This window comes from Nymphaea colorata, chromosome 6 (genome assembly GCF_008831285.2).
Source record: "Nymphaea colorata isolate Beijing-Zhang1983 chromosome 6, ASM883128v2, whole genome shotgun sequence".
Classification (NCBI taxonomy): domain Eukaryota; kingdom Viridiplantae; phylum Streptophyta; class Magnoliopsida; order Nymphaeales; family Nymphaeaceae; genus Nymphaea; species Nymphaea colorata.
Window position 1 is genome coordinate 20,313,141 of NC_045143.1, and position 21,877 is coordinate 20,335,017.

The 21,877-nt window shown below is 40.7% G+C and overlaps 1 protein-coding gene across 3 annotated transcripts in view; it reads left to right on the forward strand.

The window, feature by feature from the left end:
• The window catches only part of LOC116255966 (uncharacterized), an 80,399-nt gene that overhangs the window by 44,533 nt on the left and 13,989 nt on the right, over positions 1-21,877 (forward strand). For all 3 annotated transcript variants that reach the window (XR_007573511.1, XM_031632061.2, XM_031632060.2), the window contains exons 5-6: positions 12,333-12,567; positions 12,698-12,858. Coding sequence is in view for 2 of the 3 variants with exons in the window: in XM_031632061.2 (XP_031487921.1) it covers positions 12,333-12,567; positions 12,698-12,858 (396 nt within the window). In the remaining variant the exon portion in view is untranslated. The remainder of the gene's footprint in view (positions 1-12,332; positions 12,568-12,697; positions 12,859-21,877) is intronic.

A 21,877-nucleotide genomic window follows, 5' to 3' on the forward strand; every position in this document is an offset into this window, starting at 1 on the left:
CATTTTTAGACATGAGAAGAAGAATGTTGCACTTGATGATTCTGAGTTTTTCGATCATGTGCATAGAATTTTAGTAAGAAGATGGAACAAAAGCAATAACCCTTTGCATTGTATGGCACACTCCTTAAATCCCAAATATTATGGACAAACATGGTTGGCAGGAGGTACTGGTCGTGTTCCTCCTAATCGAGATCCAGAAATATCAAAAAATAGGGAGATATGTTTGGGAAGACTATATTCTGATTCTCATCGGTTAAAGATAATAAATAATGAGTTCCCGACCTTCTCTGGTGGAAGAAATGATTCAATACAAGCTGCAATGGCAAGAGATGAAGAAGATCCTGTTAATTGGTGGTTATGTTTTGGAACATCGACACCAAATCTCCAACAACTTGCATTGAAGTTATTATCTCAATGGAGCACTTATTCTCAAATTCACAACATCAAGAGAAATAAGCTAACTATTAAGCGAGCAGAAGATTTTGCTTATGTCCACTCCAACCTACGCTTACTTTCATGTACTTCAAATGATTACAGGTATTTCTTTCTTTTTGTATCTTTGATATATATACATATTACATATGTATATTATGTTGGTTGTTTAAAGTTAATATTAACTTAAGTTATATTTTGATTTTGTTGCAACTTGTAGTTCAGGATCATCCAAGTATTGGGATGTTAATCCAGAAGACATTGACGTAGAACTTGAAGGAGAACATGATTTGCATGCTCTTAATATGGATCTTACAGAACCTGTTGTTCCTTCTAATCTTGATTGTTCCTTCTAATCTTGATGATGCAACTGAGGAGTGAGGAAAATGAAAATCAACAAAGTTGATGTATTTTGAATGTTAATTATGGGACTGAGGAGAATGAGAATCAAGACTGATAAATTTTGGATTATGATTTATGAATATGTTATTCTGTTTGTAATTTTTGATATATGTATGTGCAAATATGTTATTTTGTTTGAATTTTTTTTACATATATATGAATATGTGCATGTGTGTGTATGGCCGTACCCCCGTACCCAAGTTTTTTAAAAATGGTTCGTACCAGCATCGGCACCCGTACCCGTACCTATGTGACATAGCCGGCTACAATGTGCTAAACAATCATGCCAAATGGATGACTTATTGTCACATCCCAACCCTTTGGCCCTCAAATAATTTTTTTTTTGTTAAGACATAAACGTTGAGGTGTGACGACACAACAATTCAAAATGAAATGAACCATGCAATTCAAAACAATGGGGCAAACTTTCCATTATATAATCAATTTCGTTCATACAAAATTACTTCACATTTCTCAGTAACACATAACAAAAATGTCTGAAAACCATGATATTGATGCCTAACAAAAACAATGCATCAATAAGACCAAAACAAGACTCGCCGACACTACAGTTGACCCAAAACCTCCCCAGTAGGATGTGAGTAGTGGCATCTGATCAACCTGTTGCCTCGAGTCCGCAAAAACCTGAAAAAAATAAAAACAAAAGGCTTAGCGTTTGCAGTATGGCAACAAGCCAGATAAATCTCTAACCCTCTAAGGTAAGGGTTCAAATATGAGATATAATAAATATGAAAGCAAATCACTATCATGTCGTGATAGGGCATGCAGTCACACGACAACGACATTCACTTCATGCATATTCACTTCATTCACATACATATCATTTACATTTACCTTTTTTTCATTTACATTAGCTTTAATGAATTGACAGTTCCTGTGGGTGCAAACACAAGCACGTGGACACCACGAATGACCTACAGTCAGGAGACAACCCTCGTGGTGGCCCGAAACGATATGGATCCGTTCACGCTGCAGTGGAAGAGAAATCATTCATGGTTGTGTGAATTCCAAGGAGAGTTGCTCAACCTTCCCTAGGACACCCAGTTTAGGAAGACGGGAGCCCAACGCTCCAAGTACATCAGGCGACGATACCCTGGAGCCTTGCACTGCCTACGCTCCGAGCAGGCGAGATTAGTGGCGAAGGCGGGATATCTCTCAAACACATTGCCACAACCCACTGGCCTTTCATCTATTATTCTTTCTTACTTATCATTATGAAAACACATTCACAAAATGACCGGTTAGCTCATGAGGTTGGTTCACTTCACGAGTGCACCCATGCCTCCAATTGCCTCCACACGCGAGCTACACATATAGTTAACATTCTTAGCTAGCCGTCATAGCATTACAGGTACAACTACCCTTCAATTTCACTCATTTGCATTCATGCCCACGACAAGGCATATGCAACATATCACAACATTCACATTAATCAAACACATCAATCACATCTTTCAAAACTTAGCCAAGCCACAGAGAGTAGTCTCGATCCGTGATTGGCTCGTACATGCCTGATGCAATTATCATTATAGGATGCTTTCTAATGTACAATCGAGGTCGATGAGATACTCGACTCGATACCCCATCTCATCTGTCTTAAACAGTTATCATTTCTAGCATGCACATGCAATTGCGTAGTAATTTTTAAAACAACACTTATATAAATTTTCAACAAAACTTATCTCACAACAAATCAATTACATGCATACATTCACTCAATCACAACCATTCAATCACATCACAATCATAGGATCCAACGATCCTAAAAGCACACATCCCAAAAGTTGGCCCCATGCAGGGATTTGCCTGGAATGCCGCCATACCTGTCGCACGTCGCCAAAATTACCCAAAATGCCTCGAGTTTGGGATTGCGTTGCTCAAGATCTACTTGACATGCATGGTGTACCTGCAAACATAAACAAGTGATAAGTTCTCTACTCGTTCAATTTTACAATTTATACAAGTATAACATACAATCATTGAGGCATAGGTCATTGCCTCAAGAGGGTGTCGATGGGTAGTATCGACCCAATGCCCTCCAATAGGTCTCTTCCTATGACCAAATGACTAAAACTCAAAACTGAGATTCGACTCATCACCTGTACGTTTCTCACTTGTTTTACGAGTTGAAGCGCCAACCCAATAGTGACACCCAACTTACATATTATTTTCCCAACTAACGCCACGATACACACATTCACAATAGCATGTGCCACATGTTTACTAAAACGATTTTAAATCTTCTCAACCACGTCAAATCTCTACTACATTTCCAAACAGCACCCTCGTCCTTCTCTAGATAGTCCTAAACTTTTCCCAAAAATAGCAACATCGCTAGCATGCATTTTAAATCATTAAATCTTAAGTCTAGAATGTTCAATCATTAATTATACATGCGCTAACATAAAATATTAAACAATTTAGGCTCGATTAGGCCTCGCTCACCCCAATTTTAGTGTCCAAACTGCTGCAATGTTCCCGGCAGCCACCTCAAATGTTCGATTGATCCCCTAGTGGCAAAAATCATACAATGTTGCTGCCACCAACGTCGTCTATTCGTTGTTAAGAAGAGAAAGATGCGTCCCCAAGCTGCAATTCCAATCCAACAGTCACTAACTAGTGAGAAAAAGTGAAAATGAGCTCAAGAGGAGGAGTTCGGCTGAGAGGGATTGGTTCGGTTGGGGAGGCAGGGGACAACGAGGGAGAGGGAAGTTGAAAACGAGAGAGAGCACGAGAGACATGAGTGGGAGGAGGCTGGTGGTAAGGAGAAGGAGTGCAGTGAGAGAGAGAGAGAGAGAGAGCTCGGTTGGGGAAAAGGGGAAAAACAAATAGAAAATTGGGAGAGAGTGTGAAGGCTACAGGAAGGACAGGGAGAGAGCTCGAGCAGAGAGAGCGTGGGCAGAGGGAGAGTGCGGGCAGAGAGAGCGTGTGAGGAGCATGGGAGGAAGAGGGGGACTCGATAGGGAGAATCGTGACAGAGGGAGAGGCGACAGAGCAACGAGAGAGGGAGGAGAAGAAGAAGAAGAAAGAAAGGAGAGGAAGAGGCAGAGAGAGGTCGAGAGGGCTTACCAGAGTGCTGCCGCCGCCGTCACCCTTCCTCCGCTGGCTGAAGCGTCGCCGTTGCACCCTCGTCCACCTCCTATTTCTCACACGGTCGAGCCAAAGGAAAAGACGAAGAGGAAGACGAGGGAGAAAAGCCCCCCCCGTCGGGCTCCTCACACAAGTGGGTTCGGGTCCGGGTTTGGACCCGATCCGGCCCACCTGGAAAATGTCGAGTGTTACACTTATCATACTGCGTTCAATTGACTTCACTCTGACTGGGAAAAGATGAATCTGAAACACATGACTTGGACACTTTTGGAGTTTCTTCAGTGATGTACATATCTCCTTTGTGAACACCCTCAGCAAATGTCTTCTTGGTTCGAGCATCCCTGACATAAACAGAAGATGAAGTAAACTCAACAGAAAAATGTGTATCATCAATAAGCTTTGACACAGAAATAATATTTTTTCTTAACATCCGGAACAACAAGAACATTCTTTAAAGGTAGGAAGGAATGAGTCATGGATACATGTGCATTTTTTATATGAAATATTTTATGATGAGAACCATCTCCTGTGACAACTGAGCCTTTAGCTAAATAAGAGACAATGCCAGAAAGCTTATTTGCATCATCAGTCACGTGGGCTGTGGCACCAGAATCTACATACCATTATCCTTCCTCATTTTACTTAAGATTGACTTTGGACATAGCTAGCATTAAGATTTGCCGCACATCAAGATGAATGTTTTGTGCTGCTATTGTATTTGACACAGGTAGCCCTGTTGCCTTACTTTCGCGCCTAACCTGCTTTCCTTTTTTTTGAGGTTATGCCAACATTTTGACTTTACATGACCTCTCTTATTGTAATAAAAACAAGTGGGTATTCTCCTTAGTGCATTCATCTGTGCATTTATGTTCAGTGTAGGAAGAATACCCCTCCCCATCCCTACTTGTGAGTTCCAAACTCTAGGACGACTTCCTTGCAAGGCATGGGTGTTAGTGACCAATACATTGTGGTTGCCAGAAGGAGGCAAGTCTTGTCTCTGTATACGTCTTGCTTCATGCTAAATCAATTTTGCTTTCAAGTCTTCCAAAGAAGGAAGAACAGTCAACACTTATAAAGTAGTGCAGAAAATATCAAAGTCTCACCCCAATCCACTCAGGGTTTGTTGTACCTTGTCCTTATCACTAACTGGATGTCCTATGATGGCAAGTTGATCGCTGACATTTTTTTATTTCATGCATGTATTTCAGAACTGACCGTGTTCTTCGCTTGATATCTTGAAACTGTCTCTTGAGTTGCAGAAATCTCGCTTCTAATACTTGAGAATATGTAGTAGTACATTCCATAACTCAAATGTTGAAAGGTCGTCATCAACACCTGCTAGAACTTCCTCTAATAGCGTGGAGGTAATGTATGCAACAAGAGATTGATCGTGAGCCATCCACGTCTCATATTCAAAATACGGTTTCCTGAATTTGCCCTGCAACGTTCTTCATGTTTTGCATGACCCACTCCGGTGGTGCAGGTGTGGTGACGTTGAGATGTTTATAGAGACTGTAGAAACACACACCAAGATGGAGAGAAAGAGAAGGAACACACAATATACGTGGAAAACCTCAAAGAGAGGTGAAAAACCACGGAAGCTCTAACCTAGGTGCACAACCGCAACCCCAGGAGAGAGAAAATGTTATTCCACTTAATCAACAATTACACCATAAGTGGGATTAAATAAGAGGGAAAAACGCCTAGGGTATCGAGCCACTCTCGGTACCTGTGCCCATGGGACCGGGTCTGGATCCAGACCCGGTTCCCTACACATGATATGTTAACACTCCCCCTCAAGCTTGGCATACATGTCAAACATGCCTAGCTTGCTTACATTTTTCTCGAATTGAGATGTACATAAGGCTTTGGTTAGAACATCTGCAATTTGATCTTCAGACTTCATATAAGGTAGGATCAACTCCTTTGAATCTATGCGTTCCCGTATGAAGTGGCGATCAATCTCCACATGTTTAGTTCTGTCATGCAAAACGGGATTATTCGCAAGATTAATTGCAGACTTGTTGTCGCAGTACATCCTCATCTTCTCTTCTGTTTCAACACCAATATCTGCTAGGAGAATCTTTAACCATAACATTTCTGTAACTCCCATAGCCACAGCCCTGTATTCAGCCTCAGCACTGGATCTAGAGCAAACTTCCTGCCTCTTACTTCTCCATACAACCAGGTTACCCCCCAGAAAGATGCAATACCCTGTGGTAGACCTCCTAGTATCAGTACATCCGGCCCAATCTGCGTCAGAGTATCCTTCAATATTAAGTTGGTCTTGCTGAGTATAGAGTAATCCTTTTCCTGGGTCATTCTTTAGGTACCCCAACACTCTTTCTGCACTCTTCCAGTGACAATCAGTAGGAGCATGCATAAACTGACTCAACACATTCACAACATAAGTAAAATCAGGGCGAGTAAGAGTAAGATAGATGAGCTTACCAACCAGCCTCTGATACCGCCCTTTTCCTTCCTCATCTAGGATGTTGCCAGTTTTGATGCTTATCTTTGTACCAGACTCCATTGGAGTTTGAAAGGGTCTGCATCCAAGTTTGCCTGTCTCCTTTAGAAGATCCAGAGTGTATTTCCTTTGGCTCATAACCAGCCCTGTCTCTGACCGAGCAATCTCTATCCCCAGAAAGTACCTTAGTTTACCCAAATCTTTAAGATCAAATTCAGCAGCTAACCTCTCCTTCATCTTCTTTTTCTCTTCTTCATCGTCACCTGTGACTATCATATCATCAACATACACAAGAAGAAGACTCACCAGGCCATCTCTCTGCTTAATGAATAGGGTGTGATCACCATTTCCCTGTTTGTATCCATTTGTCTTCATCACTATCCTCAGTCTTTCAAACCATGCTCTAGGAGACTGCTTTAATCCATACAAGACTTTCTTAAGATGACAGCATTTTCCACTTTGAACATATCCAGGAGGCATACTCATATAGACCTCTTCTTCTAGATTGTCATTCAAGAATGCGTTCTTAACATCAAGTTGATCCATGCTCCACCCCTTTTTCACGGCAAGTGCTAATATGACCCTCACAGTTTTCAGTTTGGCAACAGGAGCAAAGGTTTCAAGATAATCAATACCATATTTCTGGCTGAACCCCTTTGCAACAAGCCGAGCCTTATACCTTTCCACAGTACCATCTGGTTTGTACTTCACATTGAACACCCACTTTGAACCAACTAAATGAGTCCCTTTGGGAATATCCACAACTTCCCAAGTGTCATTCTTTGCCAAGGCATTCATCTCCTCTGTCATGGCCTGTAGCCATTTAGGATCCTCTCTAGCATCTTCCACACACCTGGGAATAACAGACTTAGACAAGGATGTTATAAAGCATTTGTAATTCTTACTCAATTTCGCATAAGAGACAAATCTTTGAATAGGATGAGAAGTGCAAGACCTGGTGCCCTTGCGCAGGGTTATAGGAAGCTCTTCATTGATTAGACTTGGGTCATCCGGGGAGCTCACAGGATTGGGATTGGTTACATCAACATTTTCAATCACATCTGTCTTCTTCCTTCTGTACACCTGGCCAAACAAATGATCACGGGCTGTAGGCTGATTATCAACAAGACCCTCGTCCATGTGACGGTCTCTATCATCTCTGACTGTGTCTGCCACACTGTCACTGGCCTTGTAATCCAAGAAATCTGTAAACTGAATCAACTGATTTGAGGAATACTCTTCACTACTGTGTCCTAGATATTCCCCTGAAGAGGATTCACATGAAAGTATGCCTCATGTTCATGGAAGGTGACGTCCCGGGAAACATAGACTTTAGAGGTGGTAGGATCAACACATTTGTATCCCTTTTGAGTGGAGGAATACCCCAGGAAGACAGCCTTGACAGACCGAGGATCAAGTTTCTTGAGGGTGGGACTATGGTCATGAACAAAACAGACACACCCGAACACCCGAGGAGTAAGAGGCCAGGGATTCTGAGTAGGCCAAAGCATAGAGTACGGGGAATGACCCTGCAACACACGAGTAGGCATACGGTTGATAAGGTGGGCACTAGTGAGAAGCGCATCACCCCAGTAGCGCTTGGGAACCTGTCGATGGAACAGAAGAGCCCGGGTAACATCAAGCAAATGGCGATTCTTCCGTTCAGCTACGCCATTTTGGGGAGCTGTGTAACTACATGACGTTTCATGAACAATACCCTTGCTCTTCAAGAAATCATCTAGGGATTGAGAGACATACTCTCTAGCATTATCGGTGCGAAAAGCTTGGACAGACGTCTGAAACTGAGTCTCAACAAAGGCCACAAAATTTTTGACAATAACGGGAACTTCACTACGTTCTTTCAACAGATACACGAACGTACAACGGGAGTAATCATCAATAAGGGTCATAAAGTAATGAAAACCACGACAAGTGGGTACTCTCGAAGGACCCCAAACATCAGAATGAACCAAAGCAAATGGACGAGTGGTTTTATTGAATGAAATAGGGTACGAGGCCCTAACATGTTTAGCCAACTGACACACTTCACAGGTGAAGGAGTCCATGGAAACAGAATGAAACAAACTAGGAAACAACTTCTTAATCAATGGAAACGGAAGATGACCAAGCCGCTCGTGCCATCGCATAATAGTAGATCTGTCTTCCATGCCTGACAACTGTCCACTAGTGGCTGAAATAAGAGCGGACGCAACCTGCACAGGCAGTCTGTAGAGTCCATCAATAGCCGAACCAATCCCAATCTTCTGCCCCGTCACCAAGTCCTGCAGAAAACACCGATCAGCAGAAAAGATCAGATTACAGTTGAGTTCTTTAGTAATACTGCTGACAGATAACAAATTCACAGGAATATTAGGAACATGAAGAGCATTATGAAGACAATATTTATTTAACAAGGACAAACTCCCTTTTCCAGCCACAGAGATAGAAGAACCATCAGCCATAGATACACGTTGCTGCCCCGAAGACAATTTGTATTCTTGGAACATCTTAGGGTCCCCTGTCATATGATGCGTAACACCACTGTCAACAATCCAATCACCATGTGAGGAATTACCTTGGTCACTAGTGGCCACGAGAGCTTGGGCTAACTTAGCCCCCTCAGACGTGGAAGTATCCTCCTGAGTAGTAGACAGCTGGCTGATATACGCTTGCAGTTCTTTGATTTGATCGGAGGAAAGCTTAGATTTGGCAACATTTGAAGGACTACTCTGACTAGGCTCAGGCACAGAAGGACTCCGGCGGCTAGAAGGAGGACGACCCCGGACAAGCCGCCTCTCAGGATGAAGATCCCAACAAAAATCAACAGAATGTCCTGATTTGTTGCAATGGCTACACCGCCGAACAGGACGCTGTCCAATCCCAGAAGCACGACTAACAAAGGCTGAAGGAGAACTCCCCTGACTGGTGTCAATATGCATCACCTGTCGACGTTGTTCCTCAGATTCCACGCGGGCATACACCTCCTCAATTCTGGGGATCTCGTCACAATTGAGAATTTGGCTTCTAATGGATTCAAATTCATCGCGTAAGCCTCCGAGGAAAAGAAACGTCCGATCCATCCATTCTTTGTCCCAGTACAAGGCATGATCAGACCCACAATGCCAGTCATCATTCACATGGTAGTCAAGTTCCTCCCACTTAGTCTTTAGGGCTGCAAAGAAAGCGGCTACAGACAAGTCACCCTGTTTAAGAGAGTATATGCTACGTTTGATTTGGTACGTACGCAATACTCTCTTCTTACGGCCATACATCCATGCAAGCACAGTCCACATGTCGTAGGCAGTCGATTTACGCAAGATCAAAGGCTGAATATCTGCAGAAATAGAACTAATAATCCATACTTTAACCTGACTATCTTCCAACGTCCAAGTAGCCCATCGCGGATCGGTTTTTGAAGGTGCAGGCTTCTCCCCAGTAATGTAGGGCAGGCGACCACGACTGGTTATCCCAATTTCTAGGGCAGCCGACCAAGAGAGATAGTTATCCTTGTTCAGCCGGATGGAGGTGACTTGAACAGGCAAGATCTCGCTCTTGGTATTGCTGCCCGAGTCTAGGGCATCATCGATCTTGAGGGACATCTCCTCGGCCATCACAATCACCAAGGAAAAAGAATACCCAGCACCAGAGACGACAAACAAGAGGCAGCGGCGCTGGACGGCGGCAGTGCGGAAGAGAGCGACGGCGGTGGGCAGCGGTGGCGCGGGACGGCAGCGGCGCTGAAGTGGGCGACGGCGGCGCTGGACAGCGGCAACGCAGCAGAGAACAACCGCGCTGGACGATGGCGGTGCAGCTGGCAGCGCTGGACGGTGGCGGCGCAGCTGGCAGCGCTGGACGGCGGCGGCGCAGCAGAGAGCGACGGCGCAGCAGCGGCAGAAAAAAACCGGTGGAAACAGCAGCGGCAAAAAATGGCGGAAACACGACTATCACACCAACGATCTTTCACGCGTTGGCTCTGATACCATGTAGAAACACACACCAAGATGGAGAGAAAGAGAAGGAACACACAATATACGTGGAAAACCTCAAAGAGAGGTGAAAAACCACGGAGAAGCTCTAACCTAGGTGCACAACCGCAACCCCAGGAGAGAGAAAATGTTATTCCACTTAATCAACAATTACACCATAAGTGGGATTAAATAAGAGGGAAAAACGCCTAGGGTACTGAGCCACTCTCGGTACCCGTGCCCATGGGACCGGGTCTGGATCCAGACCCGGTTCCCTACACATGATATGTTAACAGAGACAATGGCTCTTGATAAAGGGATTTGACGCTTCCACATCAAATAGTTGGTATGGTTTGTGAGATGAGTTGAGAAAGGAAGCTAGATGACAAGGTAGTTGAGTTGCGGTTTTGATCCATACTTAGGTTTTGAGGCTATACATGTAAGGATGGGCATAAGTTAGAAACTCTCACGGCAGTTTTAGGAATTAAGGCACACAACAGTTTTAGGAATCAGGGCAGGCAGTTTTGAGAATTAGGGCATAAGACGAAGAGTTTTAGGAATTAGGGCTGAAGACGACAGATGTAAAAATTGGGGCAGAAACCGACAGCCTTAGAATTAAGGCAGAAATCAACAGCTTTGAGATTAGGGCAGAAATCAGGAACTCTTACCGAACATTCTCATTGGCAAAACCTGGCTCTGATACCATGTAAGATTTATATCAGATCACCACTGGATGGAGTCTTAAAGAAGACATGAGAAGAAGAGGAAAGAACAAGTCTGCATGAGAAGAGAGAGTGAAGAAAGAAGGGCCTTAGGGTTAGCACCTGCCCCTTTCATTACTTAAAGCTTAATCACACTTCATAGTTACAATAAAATACACAAACGAATAATACATATTACAGGTTTGCCACCGCCCATGTGCTTTAGAGGTGTGGTAAATGGATCGCGTCTAGGTCAGATTCGACCCAAACCATAACTTAACAGGATCATCCAAACAGCTGTAGAATTCATACATATATATATATATATATATATATATATATATATATATCATTATCATAAATGTTGTTTTAAAGTTTTTATTGGCTAGCAAGCATCAATCAAATGCTTAATTTTTTTTTTTGTGGATTCACGACCCAAACCATAACTTAACAGGATCATCCAAACAGCTGTAGAATTCATACATATATATATATATATATATATATATATATATATATATATATATATATATATATATATATATATATCATTATCATAAATGTTGTTTTCAAGTTTTTATTGGCTAGCAAGCATCAATCAAATGCTTAATTTTTTTTTGTGGATTCAAAAATATAGAAAACTAAAGAATACAGAAATTTTCTCAATTAATTTTCTAATAAAATTCGATGAAAATGCAAAACATTTAATAATATGCTAACAAAAACCTCAAAAAAAAATTAAACATGTATTAACAATGTTGTTTTTAATGCAATGGGAAAAACGTGAAAAAAGTGATGTTTTTTTCAGTTTGTTATTAGTGAAAGTCTTTTCTGGTATTAATAAAAAATTTTGTTTTTCTCTGGAAAAACTCGGGGAATAATAAAATACAAAAATAAAAGTTTAATAGAAAGAATTATGAAAAATTGGATTGTCGTCTAATTTTCTTGCAGAAACATTGTTCAATATCCCTAATAATTATTAAAATATTAAAAGAAACATTAAAAATTTTAAAGTATATTAAAAAGATCTTTGCTGTGACAAATTGCAAAAAAAAAGCAATATTTTCATTTTGGTGTATCTCAATTTTGATCTTCAAGCCTGTTCAAGTAGAGCAACCTATGTGTTGCTAGATCTATGTATTATCATTTGCACTTTGGACATCATCTGGCATTTAATGTTAATAGTTAATACATGAATGTAGTAATTGCAGTTGTCCAAATAATCTGCCTAAAGTGCTTGTCGTTTTCCAGGTGGCTGCTCTTGGCGCCATTAGTAACATTGCGGTTGATTTTAAGAGCCAGAGGTCAATTTTCTTCAAGTGTGGAGGTGTTAAACAACTTGTACATCTTTCCAAGTCCATGGATCCTGTTCTCAGGCTTAAGGCTGTCTTAGCTTTGAGAAACATGGTCTTCCTGGCAGATGGGATGAGCAAACAAAATGTTCTTTTGGAGCTCACTGTATCTACATTGACAAGCCTAATTTGTGGTATTAAGCTTTCTTCTTTATTAATTAACATGCTTTCACTTTGGGGATCTTTGCTGACTACCAATTTGCTTAGTGGAAGTATTCATGTATGTTCATTGTCTGACATGGTTTATCCTGTGAACGTATACAGATCCTGAGTCTTTTGTTCAAGTGCAAGCCATGGCCTTTGTTCGAAATCTTATGGATGGATGTGTGGAATCTATTGATCTTGTGTTCGCAGAAGACAGTGTTATCATGAATGCAGTGACTAGGCAATTGTGGAATTCTTCGAGATCAGAAGTTTGTACTCAGGTTTGTGGATGTAAGATGGATTCTGATGTTTTGTATGATGAAGTTCATGCCTCATGGGCCACTAATGAACCTTGTCGTTGGACCGGGTTAATTAAAATGGAAGTCATGATAGATCGTAGCTTACAAGAACCAATAACTATGAGATATTATCTGCAACTCAATAAATGTTATTGTGCTGATGTGTTGTACAATGATGTAATTTAGTGCTCAATAAAGGTACTTTGCTCTGGTCTACTGTCTAGGCTGAACACCTGTCAATTTTGACCCATATGTACAGTTTGACACATTCAAACTTGTTAAAAGTACCTTCTTAAGTGCTACAGTATGCTAAATCCTAATGGTTATAAGCAGTAGCATGATAACCAATTGAAGTTTAACATTTACATGATTGCCACAAATATCATTCTCAGATGTGGTTTCTCTCCAGGATTAATTGGAAAGTTTATTTTTATCAAGAAAATCTTGGGAATTCATGTGAATATTTGCATTGGTATGATTATCAATGAAAGCATGAGTCTTGCCCATCATGGTAAAATATCTATTAAATTCCCACTTATGAAGAATTAAGAGGATTTTTGAAGGATGACAAGGATTTAAGTGGATTTAGTGAAAATTAGATTAAATAAAGAAGTCGTTAATAAATTAATAATATTGTAATTTTGAATGAAGAGATGAATAAAATATGACTTATGGGAGCTAGATAGATATACAAAATTTTTTCATATTTCAACTAAGCATGGAAGTGGATAAATAATACAAAATGAAAAATCAAAGGATAAATGTGGATGAAAAATATGGTCAATAAAGTTTAAAAATAATTAAATAAGAAGGTTTGTATCTTGGACTAGAAAATAAGGGAATCCTGTCCCAACTAAAAGGAGAAGTCAAAGGCCATGATGGTCCATTGACTAGTGGCATATGGTAAATAGCAATAAAGAGAAGAGCAAGCATGAGGAAGAAAGAATATGGAAGGCACTAGCCATAGAGAAAATGGGTTTTGGGTGGATTAAAATAAGAGGTGGTTTTGTCCTCAAAATTTGCCAAGTAGCTGTGGGATTCACTTCGTTGTGTGTCAACTTGGCTTCCCTTTCCTTTATCTATAAATAGAGGGGAAGGGGTCTGCAGCTCCCACTTGGGAAGGTGCTATCATTTTGGAAAGAGGGAGAGGAAGAAGAAAAAGAAGAATAAGAAAAAAAGAGGAGAAGGTGAAGGGGAAAAAAAGAAGAGGACTCTGATGAACAGAAGTTTGAGTTCTCTTTTATATTTTGTAATTTTAGTAAGATTGGAATATGGAACTTAAACTAAATCTGGCGTTGTGATTGATGAAGATGGAGCTTAGCTAGATTTGAAAGGAAGGAAGAGAATCTTAGAAGCCAATCTTTAGAAGAGGAATTTTGAATTCAAAGGTATGGAGTTTGTGGTTTCTATTTTGATGTATTTTTAGCGCTATTATTCCTTGTTAAAAAAGTTGAAGGCCTTAATTGCTTAATCGTGACCTAAGATGATGACCTTGAAGACAAATGGAGGTGTGGGAGAATTGAGGAAGGCTATTGTTATTATGAAATTGCTGTTATGATCTGATGTTATTTTCTGTAGGATATGTTTTAGCTTTTAAGCAAACCTTAGTATTGCTTTTCTAGGTACAGATATGATATTTTTATGGGCAATACACTTGTAATTAATCCTAATGAAAATTTGGGACCTTGGCAAGTTCAGTTGGCGTTCTGTCCCATGGACAAAATTGCAACCCAAACTTGCAGAGGGCATATTTCCCTCGTTTAAGGTTCAAATGGGGCATGTAATACGTCTTTAGAAAGCTAAAAGATGTATACTATTCAATACAAGAAACATATTGAATATCCGGAGTACTTGCCTTTAGAAGAGCAGTTATTTCTTTTTTTAATACCTTCTTCCTATTCAGGATTTTCAGTAAGTGGAAGGTTCATAGAACATGAATGAATGAACAAATGGAACTTAAGCAAGCCCTGTCTGTGCGTGAAAAAGAGTCATAGGATACAAATCAGCTGGGAGGTCCTGAGACGCTATCAGATCTCCCAAGTCTAGGTTCTATTGGTTCATCATTCTTTTCAATGTCAAGGCATTAGTAGGGTGTCATTCTCTTCCATTGGTTCATCATTATTTTCAATGTCAAGGCACTAGTAGGTTGTCATTCTCTTCCATGGGTATATCCTTGAACTTATTGATATTCATTAATTTTTTCACAAGGTACGTCCATATTTTCATCTTGAGTGAAGTTATTGTTACTTCTTTTCTTAACTAAATCATGTAGAGATACTTGGTTCCATCAACACTTGGACTCAAAAGCACATTCATTGTCAAGGAATTTAACATTTCCACAAACATCAAGTTTTATTATTTTTAGATCCAAAACTGATAATATGTCTGTGTTTGGATCTGGGCATCACTTGATCCAGATTCAAACATGTCTAATACTTTAAAGTTATTTATTAGCATATGCTGAATTATGTACTTGCAATTCTTGTTATATTTCAGGGGCATTCTTGTCCATGTAAAAATTTATTCTGTTCACCCTAATGAATTAGGGTTGTGAGGGCTGTGGGAGTGCCTCTCTGTTTCTGCATTGCTTTCTCTCCTTTCCTTTATTCTCTGTTGATAATTGATATTGAGTTGTGGTGGCCAAACAAATCCGGTTCTTGCAAATCTTCAGAACATCTATGCCCTTTTAATTTTCAGCATATCCAAAAAATATATATTCAACAGATTTGCAGATAGTTTGTCTTTTCTTTCAAATAAAACAACGCATTTGCACAAGAAAATTCTAAGTCAATTTAAATATGGATTTACGTTAAAGTTTTTTAATTGGAGGTAATCCTCTTACAGTTGAAGACGACATTCTATTAATTAGAGAGCTGTTTTCAGCTTAAAAGTCTTCGGAACATTTCAGTTTGGAGGACTTTCCAAGTGATTCTCATTGGAAAAAAAAATTATATTTGTTTTGAATTGATTCTTAGTTCACTCATCAAATTCCTTAAAACATGTAGATACTGGGGCTGAGCATTGAGCCAGACCAATAAAAGTCGGTCTTAGGCCAGCCCACGGCCCGGTCCCAGGCCCAGGCCCCAACTGTAACAAAATTAAAAGAATATATATATATATATATATATATATATATATATATATATATATATATATATATATATATATACCTGTCTGTAATAAAATTTAAAAATATATATCTAAATGTAATAAGATAAAATCATATAGGTTATTGGGCCAAGTTGGGCTGCTAGTATGTGGTTCAACCTGCCCCAAATTTTCTCGAGCCAGCCTTGGTGGTCAATTTTGCCACCTAGGCCCGACCCTGACGCAATCTGCGGCCTTAGTAGATACTTTGGATTTGAGTAAGTATGTCTCAGTACCAATGTTATTTGTATCGTACGATATGTATCGTGTAGGTCAAAGAAACCTATACGATACATCTTCGATACACGATACGCGTGCGTATCGTACGCGTATCGCACGTATTGTACGATACGGGCGCCGTATCGTACAATACGTGCGATACACCCCCGTATCGTACAATACAGGTTAAAACACAAAATTTTTAATTTTTTAAAGTTTAAACACTCCTCCCTCTCTCTCTTCTTGTATTTAAAGACTCTAAGAGACATATGAGGGATAGATTTTACAGATTTTCATCTAAAATAACCAAGGATTAATCGATTTGGGAGATATTATCGTTAAATCATGAAAGATGATAACTATATGTTTTGAACTTATAAAATTGTGATGTAATCTAAGTCCTAAGACTCTAAGTCTTAAAATTCTATAAAATTTTCAAGTTTAAAATTGTGATGGATGCTTATTATGTTATTTTGAATATCTAATTTATTACTTTTGAATGTGTTGTTGATACACATGAATGTTTCTTATGTATGATGATCTTTTTTATATTTGAATACATTTTTCTTGATTTCTGATTTTTTGTTCATTTTTTCAGATTTTTAATGATTTTTCTCTATTTTTTTGAATTTGAAATATTTTTTAAAATTAAAAAATCAATTTTACGATACGCTACGCTACGTTTGCGATACGTTACGATACGGCGTATAGGTCGGCCCGACCGATACGCGATACGCTACGCCTTTTATAACATTGCTCAGTACACCTAGAAATGTCATTAATAAATGTAGAAATACGAACAAGGAGAGGAAGAGGAATACCGATCACGATGTAACGTGGAAAACCCTCAACACGAGGGAGAAAAAACCACGAATGAGGAGGAGTCGGTGCCCACTAGCCGCCAGACTCTCTCTGTCCTTAGATTATCATTAACACATAAAGATTAGGGTTACATGACTTAAGTAGTGCCCAACACGGGCTACAAGACGGGTCGGGTATGGATCCGGACCCGAAACATACGATCTATCAACACTTCCCTTCAAGTTGGGCATACATATCAAACATGCCCAACTTGGATACATTCCTCTCAAATGAAGCTAAAGGAAGAGCTTTCGTCAGAACATCAGCAGTTTGGTCTTCAGACTTCATGTAAGGTAAGATCAACTCTTTCGCATCAATTCTTTCCCGAATGAAGTGACGATCAATTTCAACATGCTTTGTTCTGTCGTGAAGAACAGGATTGTTGGCTAAGTTGATTGCAGACTTGTTATCACAATACATCTTCATAGGTCCTTCAATCTCTATTTCAATGTCAGTCAGCAATATCTTCAACCATAGTAATTCTGACACTCCCATAGCAACTGCCCTATATTCTGCCTCTGCACTAGATCTAGAGCAAACATCCTGTCTCTTGCTTCTCCATACAACAAGGTTTCCTCCCAAGTAGACAGTACCCTGTAGTAGATCGTCTGGTATCACCACAACCTACCCAATCCGCATCAGAATAGCCCTCGATTTCCACAGTCTCTTGTTTCACATACAGGAGTCCCTTGCCAGGATTTTTCTTCAGGTAGCATAGTACTTTGTCCACAGCCTTCAGATGTGCATCGGTTGGTGCATGCATGAATTGGCTCAAAACATTCACCGCAAAGGTGATATCAGGTCTCGTGAGGGTAAGATAAATCAACTTCCCAACCAAACGTTGATATCTTCCCTTGTCTTCTTCACAGAGAGGCTCTCCATCTCTAAGACTCAACTTGTGCCCAGTGTCAAATGGGGTAGGAGTAGGTCTACATCCCAATTTACCAATTTCTTCCAGCAGATCTAATGTGTATTTCCTTTGGTTTAGCACAAGACCAGTACTAGACCTAGCAACCTCCATACCAAGAAAATACCTTAGCTTGCCAAGATCTTTGAGATCGAATTCTGTAGCCAGTAACCCTTTTAGCTTGATAATCTCCTCCTCATCATCTCATGTGACAATCATGTCATCTACGTAGACCAGCAGGAGAGTAACCCTGCTCTCCTTCTTCTTCACAAACAGAGTGTGATCTCCATTTCCTTGTTTGTATCCATGACGTATCATCACTCTTCTCAGTCGTTCGAACCACGCTCTGGGCGATTGCTTAAGGCCATATAAAGCCTTTTTCAGCTTACAACATTTTTCTGGTTCTTCATATCCTGGAGGCATATGCATATATACTTCTTCTTCGAGGTCACCATTGAGGAATGCATTCTTAACATCTAGTTGATACATCTTCCGCTCCTTCATCACAACTAGGGATATAACCACTCTCACTGTCTTCATTTTCGCAACAGGAGCAAAGGTTTCCAAGTAATCAATTCCATATTTCTGGCTAAATCCCTTGGCCACAAGTCGAGTTTTATATCTTTCAACACTCCCATCTGGTTTGTACTTGATGGTATACACCCATTTGGATTCAACTAAGTGAGCGGCTTCAGGAATCTTCACTTCCCATGTCATATTTCTTCTCAGGGCATCTATTTTTTCTTTCATTGCATCAGCCCACTTGGAGTCACTTTGAGCTTCAGCAACAGTCCTGGGGATCACAGCCAAAGAAAGAGTAGAAACAAAACATTTGTAATCTTTTCCAAGTCTGGAATAAGATACAAAATTACCAATGGGGTGTTGAGTACATGACCTGACACCCTTTCTCAGGGCAATGGGAAGATCTTCATTCTTCTTTTCAACCTCATCATGAGTCTCCACAGTCTCCACGGTAGGACTTGGTTCATCCAGGGAAGGAGTGGCATTGGGATTGGAAGTAGATCTAGCATCACAAGTCATCATCTCTGTCCGAGTACCTCGTCTAGAGTAGAACTGTCCAAACAACCGAGGGCCTTCCTTCTCAATGCTAGTGTCACACCTTTCCTCCTTCTCAGGCACATCAACAGTAGTAAGCGATTCTGCTTTCTTGTAGTCCAAAAAATCTGTAAACAGAAGTTCCTGTCTCTGAGAATACTCTTCCATGCCCACAGACTGCTCCCCCTGAAGAGGATTCTCACCAAAGTAAGAGGTATGTTCCAAGAAGGTAACATCCCTCGTAACATAAACTCGACCAGTAATAGGATCAATACATTTGTATCCTTTTTGCGTAGGAGAGTATCCAACAAAGACACCTTTGATAGACCTAGGATCAAGTTTCTTGACATTTGGACTTTGATCATGGATAAAACATACACAACCAAAAACACGAGGAGGAAGTAGGAACAGTGGGCGACTGCCAGGAAGTAACGAGTGGGGAGTCCTACCATTCAAAACACGACTGGGCATGCGGTTAATAAGATAGGCACTAGTAAGAACTGCATCACCCCAATAGTGTTTAGGAAGGTTTCTCTAAAACAAAAGAGCCCTGGTGACATTAAGAAGTTGACGATTTTTCCTTTCAGCTACCCCATTTTGAGGGGGGGTGTAACTACAAGATGTCTCATGAACAATCCCCCTTTGTCTAAGAAACTCCTCAACAGACTGACACATGTATTCACGGGCATTATCAGACCGGAAAGTTTTAACATTCGCACCATATTGGGTATGCACAAGAAGAATGAATGTCTCGATGATACGAGGAACCTCACTGCGGTCTTTTAACAAGTACACAAATGTAGCACGAGAGAAATCATCAATGAAAGTGATAAAATATTGAAAACCTTGACGGGTATGAATTCCCGAAGGTCCCCATACATCAGAGTGAATCAGGAAAAAAGCTTCATTAACACAACTAGTAGAAAGAGGGTACGAAGCCCTCACATGTTTGGCAAACTGACAAACATTACAAGAAATGGAAGACAAATCAAAGGAGGAACACAAGTCTGGAAACAAATATTTCAAAATCCCAAAAGGTAAATGCCCAAAACGTTCATGCCAGTACATAAAGGACTGAAGACAATCTTCTCTTATCTGTCTTGCGGATCGCTATCAACAGAGCAGTAGCCACATGTATGGGAAGACGATATAATCCATCAGAAGCTAAACCAATCCCAATCTTCTTCCCTGTCACCAAGTCCTGCAAAACACAGCGATCGGCAGAGAAAATAAGTTCACAATTCAATTCTTTTGTAAGTCTACTGACTAACAAGAGATTTAAAGGAAACTGGGGGACATGTAATGCGCCCTGCACATGAAATTTGTCCAACAAGGACAGAGTGCCTTCGCCTGCCACACAGGTAGAGGAACCATCTGCAAGAGAAACACGTTCCCTTCCCGAGGACAACTTATACTCATGAAACAATTTTGGATTACCTGTCATGTGATGAGTAGCACCACTATCGACAATCCATTCCCCCAGAAGAGTTACCTTTATTGCCAATAACTGCAAGAGCATGATTAGATGTAGTTTCCTCTGAGGTCTCAATCTTGTTGACATCGATCCTGCCCAAATAAGCCCTTAGTTCATGTAGAAACACACACCAAGATGGAGAGAAAGAGACGGAACACACAATATACGTGGAAAACCTCAAAGAGAGGTGAAAAACCACGGAGAAGCTCTAACCTAGGTGCACAACCGCAACCCTAGGAGAGAGAAAATGTTATTCCACACAATTCAACACTTACACATAAGGACAATATATAGAGGGAGAGAGGAGAAGCCGCCTAGGGTACCGAGCCCGCCTCGGTACCCGCGCCCCATAGAACCGGGTCCAGATATGGACCCGGTTCCCACAACAACATATTCTAACACTCCCCCTCAAGCTTGGCATACATGTCAAACATGCCAAGCTTGCTAACATTTTTTTCGAATGAAGAAGTACAAAGCCCTTTAGTTAGGACGTCTGCAACTTGATCTTCAGACTTCATATATGGCAGAATCAGCTCCTTTGAGTCAATGCGTTCCCGGATAAAGTGACGGTCAATCTCCACATGTTTGGTCCTGTCATGTAGAACTGGATTATTGGCAAGATTAATCGCAGACTTGTTGTCACAGTACATCTTCATTTTATCTTCCAGTTCCACACCAATATCAGTCAAAAGGATCTTCAGCCACAGCATCTCTGTAACTCCCATTGCAACAGCCTTGTACTCAGCCTCAGCACTAGACCTCGAACACACTTCTTGCCTCTTGCTTCTCCAGACTACTAGGTTACCTCCAAGAAAGATACAATACCCTGTAGTGGACCTCCTTGTGTCAGTGCAACCTGCCCAATCTGCATCTGAGTAGCCCTCAATAGTAAGTTTGTCTTGTCGAGTATACAGCAGTCCTTTTCCTAGGTCATTCTTTAGATATCCCAACACTCTTTCTGCACTCTTCCAGTGACACTCCGTGGGAGCATGCATAAATTGACTTAGCACATTTACCGCATACGTGATATCAGGGCGAGTAAGAGTAAGATAGATAAGCTTACCTACTAGCCTCTGATATCGCCCTTTTCCTTCCTCATCCAGAATAGTGCTTGTCTTGATACTTATCTTAGTCCCCGATTCCATAGGAGTAAGATAGGGCCGACAACCAAGTTTACCTGTCTCCTTTAGTAAGTCAAGAGTATACTTCATTTGATTCATAACCAGCCCTGTCTCTGATCGAGCAATCTCTATCCCCAGAAAGTATCTCAGTTTACCCAGATCCTTGAGGTCGAATTCTTTAGCTAATCTCTCCTTCATCTTCCTGTTTTCTTCCTC